The sequence below is a fragment of the Falco naumanni genome, chromosome 3 (genome assembly GCF_017639655.2).
Source record: "Falco naumanni isolate bFalNau1 chromosome 3, bFalNau1.pat, whole genome shotgun sequence".
NCBI classification, from domain to species: Eukaryota; Metazoa; Chordata; class Aves; order Falconiformes; family Falconidae; genus Falco; species Falco naumanni.
The window spans coordinates 16,507,937-16,535,531 of NC_054056.1; the positions used below are offsets into that span (position 1 = coordinate 16,507,937).

The 27,595-nt window shown below is 48.1% G+C and overlaps 1 protein-coding gene across 10 annotated transcripts in view; it reads left to right on the top strand.

Moving 5' to 3' along the window:
- CAMTA1 (calmodulin binding transcription activator 1) overlaps nt 1-27,595 on the top strand; it is a 323,207-nt gene that overhangs the window by 240,238 nt on the left and 55,374 nt on the right. For all 10 annotated transcript variants that reach the window (XM_040588315.1, XM_040588301.1, XM_040588306.1 and 7 more), the window contains one exon: nt 17,046-17,199. In XM_040588315.1, coding sequence (XP_040444249.1) covers nt 17,046-17,199 — 154 coding nt within the window. The remainder of the gene's footprint in view (nt 1-17,045; nt 17,200-27,595) is intronic.

Here is a 27,595-nt window from a genome sequence, read left to right on the forward strand (position 1 = left end):
TTTTCCTCTTGTAATCTCCTTGTGTTGCAATGCCTTTTCCATTTCTTCTACTAGCTGTTAAATAATTCACTCCCGGGGAGCTGACTGGAGTTCCTCTCTCTTCAGCTCCCTCTGCCAGGGCTCCCCAGTTTGAACTACCTGTTTCTTTGGCCACATCAGGCACATTAATATGCAAATGGTCTGCAGGACTGGTGCTGTTTCCAGCAGTCCTTTTATACTGTTCCACTTGATTTTATTCTGATGTGTGTAGATGTAAATAATTGGATGCCATTAGTAGGTTGCAGCTATACTCCCGAGTCATAGATCTATCAATTTTCCTCTGCTCTTTTTTTTTTTTTTTTTTGGGGGGGGGGGGGAGGGGGCGCTGTTGGGGGTGTGTATTCAGAAATCGGCGGGCAGATGTGGGAACTGGCATCCCTCGTAATAAATGCAATCACTCTGATGTCTTCAGCACCTGAGTGGTTTTTCTTCTGAACAGCAGTCAGCTTTTGCTATTTGTATCACCCTTTCACCTTATTATGTTTACATTTCTATAGCAAAACGCTGTATGTTTTCAGCAAAATTAATCAGTATAATTATATGTGATTTCCAATGTCAGGTTCAGCTGAAACACTGATTTAGGGTGGTGATTAGCCCTATCAGAAGCAACGAGGACGGAGAGCTAATCTGCGCCTAAAACTGTTATTTTGAAAGATGCCATTTATACTCTATTCATAAATTGAATATTTCCTCAGACACCCCACCCCCCCACCCCCAAAAAACAATTTGAATAGAAAATGTTTTTATGCTAAATGGCAGTGCACCTTGCTTGGTTTAGATTGCTGCCTTGCTGCTGTCTGCAGAGCCTGCCGTTACTCAGACAGGAGGGGGCTGAGCTAGGTGTAGGTATTTATTAATAGGACCCCTGCACCTTTGTATTTGGCTGAGGTTATCCCAAATGAAATCTGGAAATTATTTACATCCGCATAGTCTTCATCTTCTCTGATCCCCCCCCAAAAAATAATAAAGCAAAAATTCCTGCGAATATTGTGTACCGATAGCACCACAGGGGTAGGCACGGCTTGAAATGCTGTTCCTGCCCTGCAAAATACCTGCGTGTGACGCGCTCGGTGCGTTCTTTGAGGCAGGAAAGTCCTTGAACCCTGACAGGTTCAAGGCTCGTTACAAGGATGAACGCGGAGGAGTCGTGGAAGTGTGACTTTATTCTTCGTTTCAGCCATGCAGCCTTTCACAACAAGGAACATTTTAAAGATCGCAAGCTCCAAGAGTGATTAATTTGCTATTTTAGTCCTTTAGAAAGTGCAGTTATATAGAAACGAAGTTCCCGCATCGTAAAAAAGTTCCGATCAATTAAAACAATTTACTTTGTTGCTAATGATTTCAGACCATTGTAATTTATTGGTAAATAAGTGACTTCAAAAACGTGTTCGTTCAGCGAGTGCACAGAGGAAATGTTAACAGGTTCTTGGATAAATTAAGTCTCTGATTTGGTAACGGACTCTTGCTGCAAACCATTTAGGGTCTGCTTGCCGCACAGCTCCGAGGATTCCACCTTCCCCAGAACAACCAAAGCTCCTGACGGGTTTTCCCCTGCTCAGAGAAATGCAGAGACAAGGGAGCAGTCAGGGCTGGACTCTGGAGCAGCCCAGGAGCCTGCAGCCTGTGGGGCTGCGGAGGGGCACGCTGGGCACCCCCGTGGGCACCTTTGGGGGATGCGCCCCTTCCCACTGAGCCCATCCCACCAGTACCAGCGAGGGACGCCTGAGCGCCAGCCTCGGGAACAGGACAGGGCTTAGCTTCCCACTGATGTCTGCAGCTTCAAAGCATACCTCTTCACGCTGTATTTATTGTGCAATGCTGTTTAGTTTGGTTTCCCCCCATTGTTTCAGCTTCAGCTAAAAATACTGGGATTTTTTGGACAAGACGACTAACAAGGTGAGGTGCATCCCTTTAGCAGCTGTGGAAAATTACTGGTGTTGGGAAACAGGCTAGGTCCATGCGCTGATGTTCAGCAGAGGCGAGAACTTAACAGCTGCTCAATAATTGCTGTTTGTATCAGCCGCAAATATACTCTGCAAAATCTTTGGAATGGTCTCTCAAAATGGACCTGTTTTTAGGAGAACTTAACGGCGTTAAAAAAATAATCTTGGGAGTCCGTGCTGGTTTTGTCAGGGTCTCACTTATCCTGTGGACAAGTCTGCTGCAGCTTCCATTTGCCTGCTTGGTAAAATAGGCTGTCACATGCCAGGGACAGCCAGATCCGTCAAGCTCCACACAGTTTTCCTTTATTAGTTCTATTGGTTTTATTGCCTTTCCTATGCTTTGAGGGATGATGGTTGTTTAGTGACAAGAACCTGGAAAATCATTCAAGTTGACAATGCTTTTTAGATTTCATTTTTTCCTTGTGTCTCTATCTATAAAAAAGAATGACTTGACGACACAGTGAACTTAGCGGGGAGTTGGTGCTGTTACCAAGAACTTGCCCTCAAGTTCTGGGGTCTGCTTTTGTTGCCATCCCCACGTCACCAAACTGCGGTGATATACAGGCTTTTTTACCCGTCGTACTAGAAACGCTGGTCGGTACCTCGCAGCTTTTTGCATGGCAGGGATGTGCTTTGCTTTTCAGCACATGGTGACAACCTGGCTTTAATTGCCTTAGGTGTGGCGGTTGTTCTGGTCATTTCCAAATTGTGTGTGCAAGTTGGTAGGGGAGATTTTTGTGACACTTTCCAGGTTCTTGCAATACTAAGCCAGTGGAAATGTTTCTGACATGACGCCAAAACATCAGGAAGCCTGGAGAAGACAAAATTCAAACTAGCTGTGATGGAGGATCTCCTCTGGCTGTGCAGGGCTTTTCATCATTAAACATCCTCTGCCTAAAGAGAGGGATGCTGCGTTCCTTGGAGAGCACGCTCACTAACGCAGAGCCAAAAGGAAACTCCGCAGGGAATCCGTGCATTCACCCACACTCCTTTTGCTGCCTGTAGTCTCGTTACATATTCCTTTACAGGTTTATTTAATACTCCCTGCTGTGGCAGGCAGACAGCATGTATCACGTGGAATATCTGCCCTTCAAGCTGGAGTGGTCTTCCTCGGGCTTCAGTATCACAACATCTCCAACAGCCCTGGGATGGGCAGTGCCCCTTCTCCAGTCCCAGGGTTTAGGAATAATGTAATCAGCTCCTCCATCTGCAGCAAGAACAGAATCCCCTTTGCTCTTCTGCTGCTCTGCGTCTGTCACTGCGAACACGCGGTGGAGGCAGAAGGATGGCAGTGCTGGCATAACCGCACCGAGCGGACGGTGGGTACCGGCTGTGCTGGCGTTACGGTGCTAGCAGGCGCGGTGAGAGCAGCCGCTCCTGTGCAGGGCATCTGCCGCTTCAGCGTGTTTTTCTGAGAACGAGTAGGCAATAACAAGGGGAATCCCGGTGACTTGAATTTCTGCTGTCGCTGACGTTTCTGCCGGTTCTTGTGATCTGCAGTCGTGGCAGGTGACAGGAACACTCCTGATGGCAGTAGAAATGTTCCTGATGAATGGGAGAAAGCATCCACAGCTCCTGTGTCTCTGCCAAGATGAACATCTTTCCTGTTGAGCTGTTTGCGAGGAAGCACGACGGCAGTCACCCCAAATCATGCTGTTGCTGAGTGAGCACCAAGCCTCCATTCCGACAGTATTAGAGAGTAATGATCTGTGGCTGGATGAGTGAAGATGCTCTTATCTAGCAACAAATGGGAGGCATCTGGGCAGGGTCTCTGACTCAAAAAGGCAGCCTTTGCTGGGGGAAGAAAAATGTTGCCAGGCAGAAGACCTGTGCAGGATGTGTATGAATGCTGCAGTGCTGAATACCGGCATTTTCTGGCAACATGCAGCGCTGTATATTTGTTCAAGGTAGATGAAGATAACTTTGCAAAAAGCCTTTTGATGAGTTCCATCCCTCAGCGTACAGGATACGCTTGTGCCTTTAAACTGGAGTTTAGTGCAGTTGAACTGGTATGAGGGGACTAGAATCTGTCCCAGCAAAAGGGAGCGGGAGGTGGAGCAAAAGAGAAAAAGACACGCTCTGCCACGAGTGTCCAGAAACAGCCAGGAGGGCAGGCGCAGAACATCAGTATTCCTCTCAAAAATAATCTCACCTGCAGTAACGTGTGGCACATCTAACAACAGATCCTGTGATCAGTTCTCTTGGTTTTATCTTTTCTCGAGGCACTGCATGGTGAAAAGTGACCTACATACGTGGCTGATAAGTAGCCAGAAGCTCCTGCAGCCTCTCACCTGATGCTCCAGCGTTACTGCTGGCACGGGGCACGCCGTGGGCAGAGCCCTGGTGAACTGTGGGGGGCTCTGGCTGGTGGGGGGGGGGGGGGGGGGGGTGCTTTGCAGTCTGGCCCTGCGAGCCCACAGCCCACAGCAGCAGACATCCTTTGCCATAGGGGTGGAAGCAACAACTTCCCTCACTGCAGCACCAAATCACAGTTTTTCTTTTCTTTCTTTCTCCCCTGTGTCCCACACCTGCAGGGGTGGTGTTTCTACCTATTAATACTAATTAATAATACTAAAAATTCTTCATGGTGTTGAAAGGGTTGTAACTATGTGCAAGAAACACTGTCTGATGAAGTTCAGGATCTGAGATGTGCAAGCTGAAGCGGAAAAACTGGTCTATCCTTTTTTTAAAGGACAGTAAGACAAGGGTCTCCATTCCTGTCCCACATTCTGTGCAGCAAGGAAAAAATGCAAAAGCAGTAAATTTGGAAGTGCACGCAGCACTCTGAGTCTGGGTAGTGGAGAATTTTGCTGTTTCTCACATTTCAAGGACTTTTCATAAGCTCTTCATTCCTCGGAGTTACCTGTTTCTTTGATGCTGCCATAGATGCATCAGTGCCTAAGCTAAAAAAACTTTGATCTGCGTTCACTTTCCTTACCATTTACAAACTTAAAAGTACTGGTGTTTAACTTTAATTATTTCTGTGTCTGGCACTGGATGTTCCGACTACTGCTGCTTTTTTGGGATGTCTCAGAAGATACCCGTGTATGTAGCTGGGTCAAGCAGCTGATGGGTAAAATGAATAATGACTCGCTGTGTGTAATAGTCTCTGTCTGTTATTGAAATTCAGAAGCTTCCCTACCTTTTCATATTTTGTAAAGTGTACAATGTTATGGGCATTGTGTCATCTTTTCTCTTGCTAGTCTTGAGTGTAGTCCACAGGCAGCAGCACTCAATTTATAAACTATCTCCACTTCATAGACACTTTTGGTGAGTAAATTCTTTTAAAAAAAAAAAAAAAAAAAAAAAGGAGAAAAAGAGAATTTGTGCATAAAGCAGCAAATGCATTGCTATTTGTTATGTTCTTCAGAAGTTATTGCCAAAGCTTCACTCTTAATGTTAGAGCATGCTGTGAAATGGAGATCAGAGAGAATCTCCAAAGGGATGAGGTGTGACACAGCCATGGAGTTACCCATGTGCCGCGTCTCCAAACGCTCACCTGATAAATTTGCTCTCGCTGCTTAAAAATCTAATTGGATGTAGCATCGGCATCTGTCATCCACTCAGCCTGAGCCCAAGGGCTAAACAAAGCTCACCTTCTTCTGCTTAAATAACACAGCTTTTGAGGTTATCGGTACGCCGTCATCTGCTAGGAAATTACCAGGCTGCTCCCATGCAGTGGATTTGAGACTGATGGATTAGGCTGAAGGGCAATTTACCTCGCTTTAGCCAAGCTGTAGCACCCCTTCTGCTCATCGTAAATAATAATAATATCTCTAGTGAGCAGCCAGGTTGCTTGCTCTACCTTGGGAGTTTGAGGCAGGACGGGCTTGCTATCCAGTTTACCGTTCTCTTCTCTCAGCGTAGGAAAGAGACTCCTGGGAAAGAGTGCCCTGATTTGGGGCAAAAAAGGAGTCAGGAGGGAATGCTTGCCTCTCCTTTGAATTCAGAGTTGCTAACTGGAGCTGTTGTCCACTCTGGGAGTGGTTCTTTATTTCCTCTTTTACATGAAACAGGGAAACAGAATCTGATCGTCAGATGGTACGAGAAGATCTCCCTAAAAGAAACCTTAATACCTACATGGTTGGAGAGGACTTGGAGTCATCGGAAAGGTCTGACAAGGAGATAACTCTGCTCTCGTCAGCAGGTTGGAGAAGCCCCTCTGAGCCTCACAGCAGCACTGGCAGGGTTCACGTTTCCTTTTAAGATTTCAAGGCATCCGCCTGGGATCTGGAAATACATATACAGGAGGCCTGGAGAGCTGAGCTCAGTCTAACACAGCCTACAGCAGGAGCTCTTAGATGCTAATCTCTGTTTGTTAATCTCCTCTGCCTGGGGAAATTCGAGGCTTCTGAGTGATAGTGAAGAAGAAAGAAGGGTGTCTAATAATCTTTTTCTTGCCATTCAGAAGAAATTAAAGTCTGATACTTTTTTTTTTTTGCCATAGGATTCGATGTTTCCAGTCTAAAGTGCTGCATCAGTTCCCAGCTGGTTGCTGTGAGTCCTTTTTAGGGCACCGTATCTAACAATAAAAGCCCGCAGCTGTAGTGAGCATGGAGGAGTCCTGCGTGTCCTTGACATGGCACTTTGGTGTGTCACCGGTGCCTGCCTGTCTCCACCTCTGGAGACAGCCCCAGTGTCACTGGCCTCCCTGTGCCTCTTTAATCTGGACTCATGCATCTTGATGGGCCCTCATGTCCAACACAAAGTAAAGTTGGACTCCAAAATCTGTACCGTAGGAGGAGAACTTTGGATTCTCTGGCACTGGGGGTTACTCTTGTCTGGAAACATTATCTAGGCACAACACCACCCTCAGCAAATAATCTATATACTGTATAGCAGTGTCATAAGGGTTATGCCATAGGAACAAAAATGTTGCAAGGCTATCAAAGCCAACATTATGAAAGGGTTTTGAAGGTTATTGATGTTCTTCCTCCGGGAATTGTATTACCAGTCACTGATATCAAAAGTAACAAATTTAAAGAAGCTATAAATGACAAAGCCCTCAGAGCAAGAGCAAAGAGTAAAAATAAAAAGGACTCGTTGGCTTACCACGTACCATATAGGCTGTGTGGAACATTAAATAGCATTTATCTCCTATTCCTCCAGGCAGGCATCAAGGTCACGCTTGCATCCTTCCCAGGCACCTGGAGCCCGTGTCTCTGCACTTGCTGTGCTGTGCAGGTGTTTGGGGAGAGGCCAGGTCTGATGAGCACCGTGTCCCAGTCGGGGAAGGAGTGGCATGTGTCGCGAGGGACAGCACATCCCCATCAGGCTTGTCAAAACCATTCCTCTGATCCAGATTTCTGCCAACCAGCAATAATAGGTAGTCACATAATAGCAGAGCACGGCTGTATGGGGTGTCCGTCATGCCTGATGAGAGGCGGTGGAGCATCCCGCATCCTCCCGGCTGGCCGTGGGAAGCCGTGGCAGAGTGGGCTGCTTGGCACAGCTCCAGCCCCCCAGGGCTGCAGAAGGCTCCTTGGCTGGCCGGTGTGTGTGCCGGTGGGTTGTGCAGGGCTGGAGTCCACAGCACCCTGTGAAACACCGTGCTGCTGCTTCTCTTCATCTCACATGCGTGCAAACCCTTGGGTGCATCCTTAGTCCTACGTCCTTGTGATGCTGATGTTCATGTGCTGCTGTGGGGAGCATTCACAGGTTTTGAGGGGCAATCAGCTTCCAGATGATTTTAATGCTTTTGCATACTTACAAAAATAGCTTAGAGCTTGTTGAAGCTCTAGGAGCAGTGCTGAGGCACAGCATGTCTCTGGAGGGAAAGCTTTTTGCAAGCTCTGGGTACGTTCTCCTAGGGTTTTCCCATTTGGTCTTTGGAAATGTCAGCTTGCTACTGCTTGGTCCACCTATAACAATACAGATTTTAAAAGTGAAAAGTTGAGGTATCTTTAAGTACACATCGAACTGTTCTTAAGTCACAGAAATGCATTAATATTTAAAAGTTACTACTGTTTTTGAGGCAAACTAGGCCATCAGCACATGAGAGAAAAACTTGCACCATCTGCATTCAAACCAGAAATTGAAGCTGTGCATTCTGTTGATACAAACTTAGAAAGCACTTGGTGAATGTCAGCGGAGCTTTGAAATTTAAATTTCTTCTTATTTCAGACTAGCTATTGTTGCATCTCTGGCTTGGGTGAGCCGGGAAAGGGTAGAAGCCACTTGGGGCATGCTTTATAATGCTGGCATTTCTGGAAGGTGATGAGGATGGAAGTGTTTGCAAGCTCAGCTCTGTCTGAGCCCATTTGAAATGCAATGACAGAATTCCCATGTAAAGGTTGCGGTAAAAGCAGGAGGGGGAGGAGATTCTGGACTTCAGAATGAAGAAGAAAATAAAAACTCCTCACAAACATCAGCTGAGGAATCTGGCTGACACTTGTTGGGGAAGAACAGTTTGAATGCAGTAGCACACCTTTTGCAGAGTAGCAATCTGCAGAGGCTGGCACGGTTACATCGTATTCAGTACCTCAGTTGTTTACATTTGCACTAATTTGATGCTGCTTTGTGGATAGTGCAGCGTAGTTTTGAACTATTAATGCAACTGCAGGGCAGCAGCGCTGCTCTGCATCTGCAGCTTTGGTGGCCGTGAGATTTCTTACTGACACTTTGTGTGCTCTCAGGCATTTGCTTTGCTTTACCCTGGAAAGAGCTGTGTTTTGCTATTAAGTAATCGCAGTGTATAACTTTGGCTGCATCAGTTAGCAACTTCTTTGAGATGTTCTGAAAATTAAAAGCACAATGCAAGTGTAGGACACTTTGAAATATAAGATGGCTTTGGTTGTCTCCTCTGCACCACTCTCCACGTAGAAGAAATCACACCGTTCTGGAAATGGTCGCAGCATGCAGGTTTAATATAGGAAGACGCAGTGGCTTTGTTTAAGTGTCAGTTCTTCAGAGGTGGGGAGCTGTAGCAGCAGTATATGCACAGTATAGCAGGAAATGCATATGTCTGTAATAAGCCTCATTTGTCAGGCAGAGTACCTCGAAGGAATTCCAACCTAAAGGAACCTTTGCTTTGCCCTCAGAGTTATTGTTTGAAAATTCTCAGGGCCTTTGCAGAATGAGTTGTGAAACCTTGGACAACTGGAGAGAGCAAGTGACAGAAAGGAGGAGGAGATGCTTTGATGATTTCCACGGCAAATTTGTCTCACTTAAAAGGCAATCGATACTAGATGCAGCAGCTGGGTTAAGTGCATCCATTGCCGTTGTTATGTGGTTTTCATGAGCAGGGTGTGTGTTAAGAAAGAATATCTCTAAGCAAGCCAAAGTAGGGCAAGTTGCTATCCGTAAGCTTTCTCTGCATGCTTTTATCAGGGCTGTGTTTTTATACGTGAGCAATGGTGCAGCTTTAGATGGTTTTTGAACTAACTCAACAGCTGCCCAGGCACCTTCTGTGACCGACTGTTCAAGAGCTAGTGAAGACTCAGGCTGGTCTCTTAAGAATCCAGATGTACAGTCATAAAGGATCGAGTGGAAAACAGTGAAACCATGGTTTTGAAAGAGGCAAGAGCAGCTTGTGCTCCTTCAGCTCCTCTGCCTTGTGCTGTGGTTTGAAGCCTGGAGCCCGCCGCTGTTCTCAGAGAAACCCCCTGCAGGCGCTGCAGGCTGGAGCTGAGCTGTGCCGCGGTGGCAGGTGCCGCAGCAGAGGGACACGCTGCTCTTCAGTGCCCATGGGCTGGGTGTTGCCGGCGCCTTGAGCCTTCGGGAGCCCAAGACTCAGGTCTCTTTGGCCCTTCCCAGGTGAGCACGCTCACGGTCTCTGGTGGGCTCATTGCTCCCGAGCAATAAGCAGGATGGGAGACTTCCCTGCCACATTTCTGTTCCTGGGCACCAGGACACGGGACTTCTGCATCAGTGCCACCGGCTCTGCTGGATGTTTCTAGATAAACAAAAGCAGTCCCGGCTTGTGGCAGAATTACCTTGTCCCTGTCAGCTGCCAGTGTAAGTTAAAGCTTCCAGCTGGGAGCAGTGACACCGATGAAAAGAAATTTTATTGTCCGGAAGAGTAATACCTGCATGAGAAAGAGAAGTGCCTTTTGTTTTATTTTGCTGCATGCTTCTAGCAGTGCAGTATTGTCCTTCTGTTATACCTTTTACTAGCACAAGAGGTATTGCTATGAAAGATAATAAGCAACTCGGAAATCAATTTCTTTTTGGAACTTTGAAGGCCAGGAATTACAGCGCTGTATTTTTCTGTATCTTTCAAAGTGCATGTTAAATAAACATGATCCCCAGGAGTATTCAGAGGCAGCTCTTTGTATATAAAATACCTTCAAATATATCACATTTGATGATGTATTAGTAAGCATTTGGTATTTGTTCTATATTAAGACTCTCTTACTTTGCTGCTTGCACTATTTAAATGCTGCCTGATGATGACCGGGCTGATCCATGTGCTGTTTGTAACCCCACGGGATTGCTGCCAGGCTCACCTACAAAGAAAAGCTTATTCAGGGATCTCCTGACTCCCCCTGGGCAGCACCCTGCTTGTTTCTGGGGGTGCCTTGGGGCGATGCAAATCAAACCACCTGTACTGCTAAATCATGAACACCACCCTGGACCTTTCTTTTAAGGAGGGGGGGGAAAAAAAACCTTTTATTTTTTTTTTTAACCATTCCTGCTCCCCAGCTGCCTTCTCCTGAGATTTTCTGGTGGGATCCTCTGCATCTGGCTCTGCTGGAGATCTTGCATGGGCGATGCTTCTGCAGGCCTCAAGGAGAAGGTGCTCGGGATGGGGCTCTCGCTCCCGCTCGTGTCCAGGTGTCACTGTCAGCACACGGAGGACAAGTCAGCCTTGCAGCCAAGGATGCTCATTGCTGGCTGGCTGTTAGGGACCCAAGAGCAGCACTCTTGAAGAGCGATGGGGATTTGCCCATGTCGTTGGCATCACAGGGATGGGACAGGCAGTGTTTCTTATTGAGAGGAACATATGGGCTGTCCAGGGACACCAGGAGCAGCCCAGGGGAAGAGGGATTAAAAAAGAAAATAACAAAAGGAAAACCTGTATTTTTCTAATCCAAACCCTGCCCTGCAGTGGCTCTGTACCCCCTAGTTGTTCTTTTGAGACATGAAATGTAGAACAGAGTACAATTACTTTCCTGATTACACTCTATCTTCCCTTACCAAGGTATTGAAGAGGAACTGGGGAGCACGTTATAAAGCGTACAGCCCTATTAAATCTTGATTCCCTTTAAAACAATTGCAGGAAATCTCACTCTTATAATTACATGAGGGTTGAAATAATTTTTTAGCTTTCTAAGCCCTTCACAATTCATTGTTCCCTTGTTTGCGGTGCATGGAGCTGCGTCGGCCTGTCGCCAGTCTCTTGTCTCAAAAATTAGTGAATTTAAACAAACAAAAACCCCTCAAAACTCTTTGGGCTGAAAAACTGGGAGAACAACTCTGTTTTGGTGTGGCGGGCTGACTGACCTTTGGAGACAGCTGTGGTATCCATAGGGTGTGACTCCAGGCATGGCCAGGATGTGGCTGGGGGGGGGATGGAGGTGATGGCCAGCGCCCTGGAGGGACCTGGTGCCCAGGCAAGGACAGGGACATCTAGCAACCGCTTCTGAGCCAGTGCATATCAGGGAGAGGGTTTAGCCAGGTTTGAAACCATGTATGCACCAATGTCTCTCTCTGCCTGGCTGACCCCAGGTGTCCTCTCCTCCTGAGGAAGCTGTTGAAGGGGCATAAATTCCACCGGCTCTTTCACGCAGCTGGAGGCGTAGGATGGAAGGTTAATTCCAAGAGCTGTACAGGCTAAAATGGATTTCCCAGCAAAAGGGGTCCTGCTCTGCAGAACACGTTCTGCTTTTGCATCCAGCTTTGGGGTCCCCCTCTCTTCCAGGTGCTCCGGTGCTTCAACTCCCAGGTGCCAGGGCTGTGCTATGTGTCTGTTGTCTCGTTCTCCCTAATTAAACATGCCCAGCTCAAGATAACTTAAGGCAATGGGTTGTGCAGTTAAAGTCAGTGTTAGACTTTGTGGTTTTCACTGTTAGTGTGAAAGATTAATGTATTCTAATGCCTTAGCCGCCAGGTTGCCTTCTGTAGCATGACCTCAATTAGAAATTAGTTCAAGGATAAAGAAATTGCTGGGATTCAAACCAGTAATCTTGCCCAAAGCTAGCATTTGGTCTCTGGAAAGGAAAAAATCCCATTACTTCTGTGTCCGTGTTGTGTATTCATGCCTTGTACTGCAGGTATCCCAGGTTCTGTTCTCAAAGCATTAAAAATACAGAGGAAACCCTCCAGATAGACACTGCTATAAATAGCAGAAGATTCTGTCATCCACACCTCCATATGGCTGGGAATGGTTTCATTCCTTGGTTTGTTTTTAGATGATGATACACAAGTGCTCCCAGTACCTGTCTCCGAGTTACCTCTGGGTACCAAAGCATCACGTAACGTCAGCCTTCCAAAACTGGGGAAACAGTTTTCTGTTAGCTTTTTCTGGGTGGTAATTTGTTGGGTATTAATCCAGTCATCCCACAGTCACAGAGGTGAATTATGTTCCCAGAAAGCCGAGATTCCTTTACAACCTTTTGGATGGTTTGAGGAATACAAAGTAAACCTTGTGAATGAATAGCCATCAGAAAAGAAAAAAAAAAAAAACATGTTTTAGAGTGTGGGGGGTGAAAGGAGAGGGAAGAGGCACAAGAGCCGCCTCTGCATCTCCCTGCCACACTCCTCTGCTCCTTTTGCCCTTTTGCTTTGTGGTTTAGCTGTTGGGGCCAGAAAAGGCTGGTTTCACCTTCCACGTTTTTAATAATGCATAGTACTGGGCAGGTTTGACACAACAGAAATAACACGGGTAGCCAGCGAAGGCCAGGGCAGCTGGCCGCACAGCAGCACAGAGCCCGTGGCTACTGCTCCCACCGCCCAGGGCTCTATTTGGGGGTAATTTCCTTGCAGGGTGGCTGGGATTAAATTCACCAACGCTCATCATCCCTGAGGATGACTTATTTCCTTTCATCCTTCCAGCAGGGAGTACAAATGCAAAACTTCCAGCTCAGAGGTATTTTTCAAAATAAAATATCTTCAGCTGTGGTCATCGGTGATTTGGAAGCCCCTGCCAGTGAGATTTAGCCTTGAGCTGATTGCCATTGCTGAACAGCTGAAGAGCAGCTGAAAGCTGGCCAGAAATGGCTTTTGATTTTTGCTTGCATTTTTTTTTCTCTAAAAAAAAAGAACAGAAAAAAAAAACCAAACATGCTTCGGGATGGGAGGACAACAAGAAGGGGGAGATTTTTTTGTGATTATTCTGCCCTGCCTGAGAAGGGAGATTTCCCCTTGTGTAGGGGACTGACCGGGTAGTAACCAGCAAGCAGAAGGCAGTTGCTGAAATGGGAGAAAGGTTTTCCTGCCAGCTTGGAGGGCTGGTGGTACCTGCCATTCCTCCATCCAAGCATTAATCAGCCCTTCCCAGGCTGTCCATTCTTTTCTTTGCATTTCTGCCCTCCCCACCTGCTGGAATTGGGGAGCTGGAGCAGGCCAGCGTGTTTCAGCTTTGTGTTTCTGCTAATGTGAAAAATACAAACATGGAGTGGGCTGGTGGAACAAACAATGGCTGATTTACTTGGTTAATTTAAATAGCGTGTCGTGGGTAGCACAGGGAGGCTGCATCGCTGCTCCAGCGATCATGCTGGGAGGGAGGTCTGCAGCGCCATTACGTGCTATTATTACTTTCTGGATAATGCATACACTTTCACTATCGCATAGGTTTTCTCCTTCATTTTTCATGAGAACTGGCACTAGAGTAACAGTTAAGCCATGGAAGAAACATAACACCATGCCAGTCTGATTTATTGACCACTTAGTGCTGATGAAGCTGCAAACAAGAGTCAGACAGATGTTGCAGCTGCATTTTTTTTATCAAAGCTAACAGCTTTTTGTGGCGTTTTTTTAACCACTTGTTGTGCCATCTCCTGCTTATCCTACAGCACCAGGGGTGGTGGAACAAAGTCCTCCTCCAGCACCCTGAGGAGACTCTGCTGAGGAGGAGGACTAGATGCCTCGGGCGCTGCGTGCCAAGGAGCCTTGCCCAGGTCAGGGACAGATGGCAGCAACTTTGACGCGGGTGCGTGGGAAGCGGAGCAGCTCTGCAGAGGCTCTGGGCACTGAAATTACGGGCAGCTTTCCAATGGGCACATTTCCAAAACTGTCTGCAGCCAGTCCAGGGCTCCCTGTGGGACTTCCCCACTGCTAGGGAAGGGCTTCTGCCATGGCATGTCCACTGTCCTGGCAGGTTTCCCACATGGAAGTTATGCTTGTAATTTTTCTCTTAGTCTTTCGCATGTCTCTTGTTCTACTGGTAGGTCTCCACAAAGGAGCAGTGGTTCTCGGCTGATACAGTTTCCCAAAGCACATGTATTCTCTTAATTTGTGTCAAAACATTTCCGTTTACTACATAGATTGGCGTTTGTGAGACTTGCCAGTCTGAGGTCAACTTTTAGATGTAGACATAAGGAACAAACCTGTTGGCTCTCTATTTATGTTACATGCTTTTATTTATAAAAGGTATAAATTCCAGTGCCAATCCACCACTGAGGACCACTTGTTTCCACTGCAGTGAGGTCAGGAAGCCCCGTTGTCCTGACTTGACTGGTGACTAACAGGCACTATCAGGCTGTGAAAAATACAGTTTATCTGAAACGAAGGAAGAAGCATCTGCAGAACTGCCAGGTCACCCAACGCCGCAGCAGCAGCGTGTCCTTGCTCTCTTTTTTGAAACTTCTCTGAGAGCAAGAGGTGTCTTTACACGAAATCTCTGAAGCATATTACTTTTTATTACTTCATCATCTAAACCACTAATTACGTTAAATTAGCTGATGGAGACTATTTGGGTATATAGGTAATCATTTTTATTATCTGAATCTTTTCTGAATTATGCATGAGGACCGTAATGTTTCAGACCTCCCCTTCATCACCTCCCCAGTCCTGAGCAGTGCTGTCTGCCTGTGTTGGAAGCAGCTTGACCGCCCCGTTAATTCCCTGGGAGCCCTGGCTGTCACCTCCATCACCTTTAAAGGGTAAAACAGGAGAGCTGAAAGGAAAATGTGGCTCCATTTTGCGTAGTAACCTGAGGATTTGCACTGTGGTGTGGAAAGAGAGGATACAGTGGTTTAATGTGTCCTTCTCTGGCTGTCTCTCATCCAGGGTGGATGTGCCCTCTGAAACGGAAGGTTTTGAATACGTAAAAATTGAACATAGAAGGTCCAGTTGTTCATCTCCAGGAGAATCTCAGGAATAAAAGAAACAATGGTTTTCTTTGCTTTAGTGCTTTCTAATAAAGCTCAAAAATAAGTTGTTAGTGGTTTCTTACTAGGTTTTCTTGCCTCTTCCCTGGGCAAGACAACTCTTTTTAATGCAGACTGCAAGAATTTGACACTGCAGTCTCACTGAATCTTCACTGAAAATCACCTGCTTGCAGTTTCCATCAATAGAGGGGAAAAAATGCAAGTTCCCGCTTGCATGTCTTCCTAATTTAAAGGGCAGAGGGACACGTCTGGTTACTAAAGCTCTGCTGGGTACCAGCATGAAGAGGATGTGGGCAGAGGGAGTGCACATCCGTGGGGGCTGCCGCGCTTGTCGTGCTGCTGTGTGTGGGCACCACGTGAAGGGGTGGCCTTTCAGCTGTCAGCACCATCCTGGCAAGCCTCGAGGAGCTGGGAGACACAACCAGCTGTCCCCTTGTCTCAGGGACCTGCAGGGTGCTCCCTGCGCGCAGGGCACGGGAGAGGGTGCGTGGTGACCCCCGCAGCCAGCAGCACCGAGCACTGCCCTGGCCCGGGCTGGCTCCAGGTGCAGCTGCCCAGCACGCCGTGCCTGGCTTCAGTGCCGTGGTTTGCCCGTCAGAAGTTCCCTTCTGCTGGTCTTTCCTCGGTGCGGGTGTCCACGTACTGCTCCAGCCCTCGGCGGGTTTCGTAAGCAAGTGCTCCCATTAGTGCAACCTTTGCAAACGAGTGATGGCTCGTGTTCCCTCTCCCACTCAGAACAGGGCTTTAACAGCATTAATGAAACATTAGAGTTTTAATTACACCATTATCCTATTTATTTTTATAAATAATTCCAAAGCAGTCATTAAAGTTGGTGAACTTAGGAGTAAATGACTTAAGGGAAAGAAGGCGGCCTCTCAATCTTGTTATTATCTATTGTACAATCTCCCTGGGATGCTGTTGGGAAACTAGCAGAGTTGTTTCTGTTGCTGTTGTTAAGATGATTCATTTACTCACAGGGTGGTAACACACTGCTCAGCTCCCTACTTGAAGCGTCTGTGTCAGTGGGACGGCGCCGCAGTGCGTCAAAGCGCTGTTGCATCCCCTCTGTCAGCCCCGTCGGAAGGTGCGCGGGGGGAGAGGGGAGCACTGAACAGCCCCGCAGGAGCGAGCGCCTTGCAGTTGTTCTGCAGCAGTTCTGCAAAGGACACGGTCTCTTCCAGTCCCAACCTTCTGCAGCTCGCTGTTTGCATCGCAAAGCTGCAAAATCTTCAAAAGACAAGAAATTTGGGGCTTGTCTAAGAAGAGCCTGTCCTTCAGGCACTCTGTAATGCTGTTTGTGAGCCTCCTTGGCTCTTCCCTCCCTCTCCCTGTGGCCATAGGAAAGCGTGACTGTTACTGATGTCCTCGGGTGAAATTCCATATATTCTAAATAGCCCAATATGGACCAGAACTGATGAAAACATTGGATCAAACAGACCACAGGTCCCTTAAAGCAAAGCAAATTACATGGTGTTTGTCACGACTGGTGTTTGCAGGACTCTTGCAAGTATTTGGTGTTGTATGGGTTGGAGAAAAGGTTCACCCTGAGCGTACACAGGGAGCAGGAGAGTTGCAGGCGAAGGGTAGTCGGGATGGGGGAAGCTGTGTGCCACCTCTGCCTCGTCTTTTGCCGCCTCTTTTAAAGAACAGCTCCAATCTTGGGGAAAGCTGGTACATCCTGGGATCTAATTATGATGCTTTCTGCCATAGTTTTAATTAGGAAGATAAATGCAGAAAGCCCTGAGTGGGGGAGAGGCCCAACGATGTAACTTCTGCTCTCCATGCCCTGCAGAACCCAGACATCGTGTTGGTGCACTACCTGAACGTCCCTGCCATTGAGGACTGCGGGAAACCGTGCGGCCCCATCTTGTGCTCAATAAACACAGACAAGAAGGAATGGGCAAAGTGGACAAAAGAGGAACTCATCGGACAGCTCAAACCGATGTGTGAGTATCTGGAGGCTTTTTTGCTTTGCAAAGGGTTAATTTAGAATATAAGGTCTCTCACTGCCACGAACCATCCCTCTGAAGGAGTCATTTGTCACCATCAAACTCAACTTACATCTGCATGCACTTTCTTTCCTCCCAATATTCAATGCCTCTGGGATGCGTGGTACAAGAGCTACCCAGACTGTGCCAAAAAGGTCTTGTCCTAAAAAAGGTCCCCTCCACACACTGGAAAATACTGTACCTACGGTCTTGTGTTGTCAAGCGCCCTTTGCAGGTACCTACTCACTTGCAAAGAGCCTTTGCGGTACTGGCAGGGAGGTTTCCCCCAAGGGCATTTCATGTTCCTGTGGTTCAACATCAGAACAGGTTGCTGTTGCTTACAGACGGACTCTGTGGAGCTGAATGTTTCAGGGTGGGTTTCGTTTACTACTGTTGTAAACTTTTTGCAGTCTGAAGAGAAGGCTGCTTAGGTGGGCAGAGTGATCAGGAAGTTTGCTCTGCAAACAGGTGGTCCTTTGGACCTCTCTGCATCTGCCTTGGAGTGTGATATTTTCTTCCATGTCACCGTTACATTGTGTCTTCCCTTGGAGAATATGTCCCAGTGTGCATGCAAACATCTTTTTGCAATGAAAGAAAGATTATGCATAACCTGGGTCTGTAAGCAAGAGAAATTAACTGCAGGAGCCACAATACTAAATCTAGGTGCTTGCACCTGAGTCAACAAAGACCAGGTCTGCTTTTCTCCCTCACCCCTGCCCCCAGTTGGACACTGGTGTCATGCCCAGCTTTTTATAATTAGAGGTCACAGCCATGAAGTGCATTCTGACGTGTCTCCACCATTAGTGAAAGATCAGTCTCACACTGACCGCAGCATTAATAATCTATGTTTGCACTGCTCCTTTGTTGCATCCTGAGCTCTGCAGGCCCATGTATTCCTTTTCCACGCAAAGTTGGAGGGCAGAAGACAAGCAGAAGAGAGAAAATGACACATTTGCTAAACAGAATGTTGCCCCTGGGACCAATAACCTTAGACAGAAATCCAAGATGTTGAAGGTGTAGCTGAGACTGGACGAGTACCTTAACATTAAACAGGAGAGGAAGTGGCAGCCTGTTAAAAAATCTGCAGTGCATCAAGAAAATTATGTGAAAACTACAACGAACTCGCCATAAATTTAATAACACTTGGCTCTTTTATGTCTCAGGAGGGGAGAGTGAAATTCTGCACAATTATTCAGTGTCTATATGCATGTACACGTCTTTGTTTATGGGTACATATCTTGGGAAACGCATCTTTAGAAATGTAGCTAAAATAAAAGCTTTGGATTCTGATCAGACCTAGAAAACAAAGAGGACACAGATAACCATGTTCAGGGAACACAGAGGGGCACTGCTCGCCAAGAAGCCATCAGATTTGGTTCCAGTACTGGGTGTGCCATGAAATTCTGGAGCCAAGCACATTAGTTTCATCACATTTTTGCATTAATCACATTCTTGCACAGACTTCACAGTTTGATTGCCTGATGTTTCCAAATTTCTCTGCCCTAAAGCAGATTTGTCAGTGACTTAATCAAAGTGGTATGACTGGTGTTGCTGAAGTGACAGCCTCACCCTTTTACCTGTTCTGTGTTGCCATTCATCTAGTTTTATTCCTCTGGACTTGGAAGCTGTGTGAGATTTTTGTTGATTCTTTTGTTTTCTTAGTTGCCATCTTTCATAAGAATTTCATGTTTAAGACAAGTTAGTGATGATACAGCCAGGGTGTGCATGGAGGTCTGAGGCCAAATGCTGTACCTGCAGGGAGGTTTTTGCAATCCTGACCGTTGCTGTCATTCAGAATTATGAGGAGAAGCTGATATTAGTTCTGCCTTCAGGGCACATGCCTCCTCCTGGTCAGAGGCTAGTGACGGCATCCAGTTCTTGACTCGCTGAGAGCAAGTGCTGTTTATTCAAGTCCTACTCAGCCTGGACTGGTCAGGTATTAAAGCTTTTGAGCTCTCTCAGGTATTAGAGCTTTTATATCTGAATCTAGGATAGTGGAGAGTCAGTGGTATGGCAGCCAAAGGCTGAGAGCATGTTCTCTTGGCCGTGTGTGCCTGGAGAACTAAAAGTGATGTGGCAGATGGCTGGCAGGGAGAGAGGCATCAGTCTGAGAGTCCGAGCCAGACAAATAGATCAAACCGTTTTTCCTGAAACGCAGAGAGACCCTGACTGGGATGAGCAGGGAGTTTGCTCACATTTCTTGCATCCATAATTCACTTGGTTCCCTCTTCCTTCCCCTCTGCATCATCCCGAAGTCAGTCCAGGCTTCAGCAGGTGTTCAGCAGGCATCCAGGACAGGCACGGCTCCTGGTGCCAGACCGCATCACCTCCATGAGCAGAGCCATGCAGTGAGGTCGGGGCTGCTGAGAGGTGGCTCCTCCTGTCCTGGTCTTGAAGGAGACCTCTGCGAATCCAGAGCTTCTGGGCTGCCTCCAGAGTGTTTTTTCCTAATGCTGTGACTGTGCTTGTGCTGGTGGTTGTGGATGAAAAAATTCCTTTTCCAGGTGACCATACAGCTCTGAGGGCTTTATCGAAGCACCATTAACTTGTTCTAACATAGCATAGCTAGTCTGTGAACTAATTAAGAGACTGAAATAAACCCATCTGAACATCCGTCAAAGGTAAACACTCACTGCAGATGCTCTGAGGATTTGGGGTTTTCTCAGCATCTCCAATCAAAATAATTAATTAATTAATCAGCCTGATTTCAGTTTTCATGGCTTTGGATTTTTGATTTAATTCTGATATATTTGTCACCTGCCTTCACACTGGGACATCCATGACCTCCTGATTGTCCTGTCTGGGCTATTCCTGTTGGCTAGTCAGACCTCAGTTCGGTGGTCCTTGAGACTGAAGCAGAAGATCTTGGAAGGGCTGGATGCACTATTCATGACGTCCAGCAGGATGATTCCCCTCTCCTTCCAGGTCAGGAGATGGGGCACCCGGTCTTAGAGGTGTAAGCGTGGGCAGGGAGCACACACGCTGCTCCTGGTGGCAGACCTGTGATAACCTGACTGTCAGCTGTCTGTTTCAAAAGGGTCATCGTGCGTGTTGCTTCTTTTGGGACATTTGTGCAGAATGAATAGTGATAATACATGAAAATTCTGTGGGAGCATTGTCCGAGACACCTGTAAGTCATTTTAGGATGCCTGGTATGAAGAATGGGCCTCAATTTGGCATTGCTTTCATATTTCCCCCCCTCTTGTGCCCCGTTATAGTCTTGCTTTGAGATTTTACTGAACAGACTAGCAGATGTCCTTAGAGGCATCTGGTGGTAAAAGCAAAATGCAGTGGCAGAATCCAGCACAGCAGAATTCTGTATATAAACTCCATATGATCAGCAAATTGTGGGCCAGCTCATGTTGGGGGTTTCTCCAAATCATCCCCTTTTGGCTTTCTCATCCCTCAGCTGGCAAAGTATGAGTTACAAGCTCACAGCTGGTGCTACGTTGCAATCCTTGTTTCAGGTCCACTATAATTAAGAGCTGTCTTTCTTTCGGAAAAAAGCTTTTTTCATTCCTCTGCTGCCTGGAAACTGATTGCTCCTGCTCGTGCCGCCCGCACGCAACCACAGCTGGGGAAGCTGGAGGTTTCACGTGGCACCCATCAGACTTAACACCTTTGGGCATAGGCAGCTCTTGCCTCTCCCTGGAGTCACCGACTCTGTTCTGTCTGCATAAATGAAATGATCTGGGACTCCTGGAGGTGACCTGAAACTGCATCCTGGCATTGGCACAACTGGAGAGGCCATTAAACGCTTGTAACTCAGAACGAAGTTTAAATAGCAGTAATGGGCATTAATATGGTTTGAAGAATCGAGCCGTTGGGTGTTTTTATCTTCACGTAAATTTATGTTCAATTTCAGTAATTGTGTTTAAAGAGTTTTTTATATTTAATCCTAAAAGATCAGTTGTACAAAAATGCTACATGGGGTGATTTTTACTGTTTCCCAACCAGTTTGTCAAAGCTACAAAGTAACCCTCCATGGAAACTGAAGCTTGTCAGCTTGGTTCCAGCAGACCTCCACCTAAAACATAATTTCAGATTCGTTAAAAAGGGTCTGGGTTTTAGGAATGCAGATGTCTGGTTTTGCTGGAATAGTATTTATGTATTACTATAATAACCTGTGGGGGGTTTATTATAACAACAATACAATAGTAGGTGCTAGACAGGTTCTTATATCCCACCGGCCACTCGGGCTCTGAGTGCCTACTGCTCACATCAGCTTCGTGGCCAGTATCAGCCACCCATGGCCAGTATCAGCTACCCGCTGGGTTCCTCATCTCCTTACAAAGACGCATCTCTTAACCCTTTCATTACTGCGGGTGCGCTGCTCTAAACGTGGCTCACGGGCAAGGACTTCACCTTCCCTCTCCCTCTTAGATCTATGGTGGCTTTTCTGTCCCCAGAGGAGCCTGTGCCCATGCCTGTATGGCTGCTCCTGGGGACACGCGGTTTCCCTGGTGGGTGAGTTCCACTTTGTCAAAACAATGAGAGCGGCGATGGGCACGTTGGGAATAGCGCAGTGACATAACCCCACCGGCTGCAGCCCAGCGACGATGGCTCCGGCGTGAAGGGGCGGTGGCAGCAGTGCGGCTTACCTTGAGGAAAGCTGAACCAGATGGGTTCCTGCCCCCCCAAAGCTGGGTGTTAACCACTGTCCCCCAAAGCCGGGTGTTAACCATGGTCCCCCAAAGCCGGGTGTTAACCATGGTCCCCCAAAGCCGGGTGTTAACCACTGTCCCTCAAAGCCGGGTGTTAACCACTGTCCCCCCAAAGCCGGTTTTAACCATTGTCCCCCAAAGCCGGGTGTTAATCACTGTCCCCCCAAAGCCGGGTGTTAACAACTGTGCCCCAAAGCCGGGTGTTAACTGCTGTCCCCCGAAAGCCGGGTGTTAACCACTGTCCTCCCAAAGCCAGGTGTTAACCATTATCCCCCAAAGCCGGGTGTTAACCACTGTCCCCCCAAAGCTGGCTGTTAACCACTGTCCCCCCAAAGCCAGGTGTTAACCATTGTCCCTCAAAGCTGGCTGTTAACCACTGTCCCCCCAAAGCCAGGTGTTAACCATTGTCCCCCCCAAAGCCACGTATTTAACCACTGTCCTCCCAAAGCCGGGTGTTAAACACTGTCCCCTCAAAGCCAGGTGTTAACCATTATCCCCCCAAAGCCGCGTGTTAACCATTGTCCCCCCCAAAGCCGCGTGTTAACCATTGTCCCCCAAAGCCAGGTGTTAACCATTGTCCCCCAAAGCCGGGTGTTAAACACTGTCCCCTCAAAGCCGGGTGTTAAACACTGTCCCCCCCAAAGCCGCGTATTTAACAATTGTCCCCCCCAAAGCCGCGTATTTAACAATTGTCCCCCCCAAAGCCGCGTATTTAACCATTGTCCCCCAAAGCCGGGTGTTAAGCATTGTCCCCCAAAGCCAGGTGTTAACCATTGTCCCCCAAAGCCGGGTGTTAACCACTGTCCCTCAAAGCCAGGTCTTAACCACTGTCCCCCCAAAGCCGGTTTTAACCATTGTCCCCCAAAGCCGGGTGTTAATCACTGTCCCCTCAAAGCTGGGTGTTAACCATTGTCCCCCAAAGCCGGGTGTTAACCACTGTCCCCCAAAGCCGGGTGTTAACTATTGTCCCCCGAAAGCCGGGTGTTAACCACTGTCCCCCCAAAGCCGGGTGATAACCACTGTCCCCCCAATGCCGGTTTTAACCACTGTCCCCCCAAAGCCGGGTGTTAACCACTGTCCCCTCAAAGCCGGGTGTTAACCACTGTCCCCCAAAGCCGGGTGTTAACTATTGTCCCCCGAAAGCCGGGTGTTAACCATTGTCCCCCCAAAGCCGGGTGTTAACCACTGTCCCCCCAAAGCCACGTATTTAACCACTGTCCTCCCAAAGCCGGGTGTTAAACACTGTCCCCCCAAAGCCACGTATTTAACCACTGTCCCCCCAAAGCCGGGTGTTAACCACTGTCCCCCCAAAGCCACGTATTTAACCACTGTCCTCCCAAAGCCAGGTGTTAAACACTGTCCCCTCAAAGCCAGGTGTTAACCATTATCCCCCCAAGGCCGCGTATTTAACCATTGTCCCCCCCAAAGCCGCGTATTTAACCATTGTCCCCCAAAGCCGGGTGTTAACCACTGTCCCTCAAAGCCGGGTGTTAACCACTGTCCCCCCAAAGCCGGTTTTAACCATTGTCCCCCCAAAGCCGGATGTTAACCACTGTCCCCCCCAAAGCCGGGTGTTAACCACTGCCCCCCCAAAGCCGGCTGTTAACCACTGTCCCCCCAAAGCCGGGTGTTAACCACTGTCCCCCCAAAGCCGGCTGTTAACCATTGTCCCCCCAAAGCCGGGTGTTAACCACTGTCCCCCCAAAGCCGGGTGTTAACCACTGTCCCCCCAATGCCGGTTTTAACCACTGTCCCCCCAAAGCCACGTATTTAACCACTGTCCCCCCAAAGCCGGGTGTTAACCACTGCCCCCCCAAAGCCGGCTGTTAACCATTGTCCCCCCAAAGCCGGGTGTTAACCACTGTCCCCCCAATGCTGGTTTTAACCACTGTCCCCCCAAAGCCGGGTGTTAACCAGGCGCAGCAGTGTCAGACCCTATCTGAGGACGCCCTGGGCACACCACCCTTTACGCTCTGTTCTTCCTCAGTGTTTTATCTCCCCTCTTAGCATCCAGGTGCAGGAGCCGCCGGGCTCGGTTCCCGGAGCGTCCCCGGGCCGCCCTTCCCGGCAGTTCCCGCAGGTTGTTCCCGGTGCGGTGAGGGGGCTGCGGCGGGGGGGGTGCGCCAGACCGGAGCCGTGTTGCCGTGGACCCAGCCGGAGAGCTGGAAGCGCTGGGCTTCCTCGTGTACCCTGCTGAGGTGGGGGGTGGCGGGTGTGATTATTTATTTTTTCACTGAAATCGCTAGGAAATAATTAGGGGGGGGAATAAATAAATAAAGGCCGCAGGGGGGCGGGCCTGGGCGGCGGGCCGGCCCTGCCGCTCGTTCCTTATCCGCTGGCGCCACCTGGCGGCGCGGCGCGGAGCGGTTGCCGGGCCCGCAGGACGGCGGTGCCGGTGCTGGTGCCGGTGCTGGTGGTGATGCCCTAGAGCTGCAAGCGGAGGAGGGGGCCCGCTGCTGAGGGGAGGCAGAGCTTGGGCAGCGGCGGCGGGTGGTTGCAGCTGGGAGGCGGGGGGCCTGGACCCCCTTCCCGGCTGAGAGGCGGCCATTGGGGTTCTCCAGGCCTGAGGGAGGGAGCGGGGCAGTAGCGACGCTGACTTGACCCGCTGCACCGAGGCCAGAAAGCCCCATTTATCAGGGGTTTGTGCCGCGTGTGGCTTAGAACAGCAGGGGGGAGCCGGCCTCGGGCTGCGCTGAACCCCGCCAGCAGCCCTGAACCCCGGGCGGCTGGGAGAGAAGATGGCTGCAGCACAGCCCGGCCGCGGAGGCCTCAGCCCGGCCCCGGGGAGCCGCGTCCCGCCGGTCCTCTGGGCGCGACTGACCCCCGCGCTTCCCTCCGGCTGCGGAGCGTCCCGCTGCACCTGAGCGAGCCCTCACGGAAAGGTCTGACTTGGAGGAAAGATGACTTTCTAAGGAACGGCTGAAACACCTGTACGAGTCCTTCCAAAGACGTTACATTCAGGAAGTGTCATGAAGAGGCAGCAATGTGCAAGGGGACCTTCCCTGCCCAGCGAGGCTGGGGAGACCTTTCCTCCCAAGCAATGATGGGTGGAAGTGCAGAGCTGGAAAACCCAAACTGAATTCCATGTGGGCACCTGGGTACAGAAGGATGAATCTCATGGAAATCTCCTCCAGCCGAACTGAGAAATCAGAGCGAGGCCTTTACTTCTGTCAACACCAATGTGGTGAAAATTGAAGGGACAAGGCTGCCATTTCCAATTGACCATCGCCATGGAAACAGCCTCTCGGTGTCAAAGCTGAAGGAGCAGGAGAAGCACGCGGGCTTTCCTTCCCAGGGCCGTAGGACAAAGGACCCGCTCGCACTACCGGCAGCACTTGTAGGATTTTTAAAGTATTTTGCATCGGTCAGGAGCGGCTGAGGGCAGAACTCTGGCACAGGGGTTTGCAGCGGGCCACCTGGAATACATCAAGAGGGACAGAAGAACAGAAACCTGACCTTGATTATTCCAAACATTCTAGCTCTGTCGGTCTATCCAACTTATCTGTCTCATCTGGGGTATGTCACCACTGTTACTCAAAAAACCAAAAGCTGGGCCCTTACTTGTCAAAATGGGGCAAAGGAGCAGCACGCAGGGTATAGGGAATGGCTTCATTATGGAGTGAACATGTACATGTAGGCTGCATTGTATGTATGGAATACAGAAGAGCAAGAGGTTTGGAATCAAAATAGGAAGCATGAGATGGATGAAGTGCCAAAGAGCATTCAGAAAGAGTGAAACGATAAGACTTAGATGTGGGAAGGTATTTCAGAGACAAGTTTTGCTTAGTGTGGAGGAGACTGCAGAGAGGGAGATGGTCAGGTTTTTAGCCACTGATGATGATCGGTCTAGAGTGAAGGTGAGACAGCAAGGTAGGCTTGAAGTGGTGGGGAGTGATGGGGGGGAGGAAGGTATCTGCAAGACCGGAGGACTGCACACCTGGTAACTGCAGAGGTCTGAGTATCACCAGCAGCAGAGGACAGAAGTAACCGGCCCATTGTAAGAAACCTGGACAATAATATTTGTCTGCGTGTGAGTTTGCTTTGGCTTATGAGCTGCCTTTTTGCTGGTAATTTAGATGATTTCTCATTCCTTTGCTCATGATGGTTGGGCACAGTCCCGACAGCGTTAATGAATGGGGAGCCACTGGGCCAATATCGGAAGGTCATTTTTATTCTCTTTTCTTCAAAAGGGAAGAATTAGAAGAAAGGTGTGAGCCCATACTCACAAAAGATTGGAGGTATTTCTGCTAGGAGCAGCATTAACGGTCTGAATTGTGGACCTTCCTCCAGCCTCACTTCTTTCCTTCAAAGCACCCAGTGAAATACCAGTAATTCCGCCCTGCTCTGTCACCTCAGTGCTACAGGCGCTGTGCAGAGGGTGCGTGGCAAGGAATATGACACTGTTGTAATGCAGCAGTTTTTAGACCCATTCGTGGTATCACTGGAAAGTGTTGGAGCAGTTCACAGTTTTCATTTTAAATTATAAGGAAGTGCAGGAGGAGACTGAACAGAAATCCAGATGAAAATACTTCCCAGAATTTCTGTTAAGCTTCAATATTTTTTCCTTTTTTTTTTTTTTTTTTTTGTGTGTGTGTTTGTTCCTACATTATGGCTGTATTTAATGAAATGTAGCTCTACTGTGATTTCACTTTTTGAACTGCTAAGAAACGGGAAGACTCTGTGTGTATGCTTTTTATTAACCTTCCTTTCATAATGCACTTTCTTCCCTATAGAAATCTCCTTTCCTGCTGATTCATTATGTGTCAGGAAGCCAAGCATGACACGTTAAAAGCCATCTTGATAGTATTTGGTATTCAGTACTAACAGCTCACCAGCTCACAGGAGTTTTTCTGTAAAAGGGGGAGGGAGAAAATCTGCATATTGGATGTGCCAAGATAGCAGATCATTTGCATTAAGCATCCAGACATTCTTTTTTTTTTTTTTCAATCTGTCACCCTTCACTGGCTTTTTATTTTATGACCTTCATAACACACAGGGAGCATAAGCACTAAAAGAAGTGGCACCAGGTGGACAGAGGCTGGAGCCGGAGCCTTTAGGATCAGCTGGAGCAAGGCTAGAGAAGGACCTTTCCTAGCAGCGACAGATCCGTGATGGGACTTGGTTATACTGGAAAGACCTGAAAATAATGGGCATGGTACTATAAGTATCCAACTACAAAGCCGTCCATTATTTCGTAGCTTCCACCTCACAGCTTGGTTCAGACTTAAGAATCATCATCATGAATACACAACCCGTGAGATGTGATTCACTTGCCAGACTTGCCCCCTGTAACATGCCACTCATCACAGGATTTAGCAGCAGTAGGGCACAAACTCTGACATACTGGGGTAAAACAGACTTCCTATGCGTAGTAACACGTGTGTGAGCTCAGTTCTCTAGCAAAGCATTTCTGGAGTAACCGGAAATAACTTAGTGAAAAGTTTCTTCGTAATAATTACAGTTCAGTAACTTTATATGGTACAGCCGAAAGTATTCCAAATATGTTACTGCACTTTACTCTCACTGCCAATGTATTTTTTGCAAAACTGCTATTTGAACATCACTTATTAGGCATAACATCACATGTGACAGAATAATGTACCTGGAACAGTAAAATGAATGTGAGTGAAGGTACTGAAGTGGTAAGTGTATATGAACTTAAACTTAGACATAATAACAGATACTGAGCG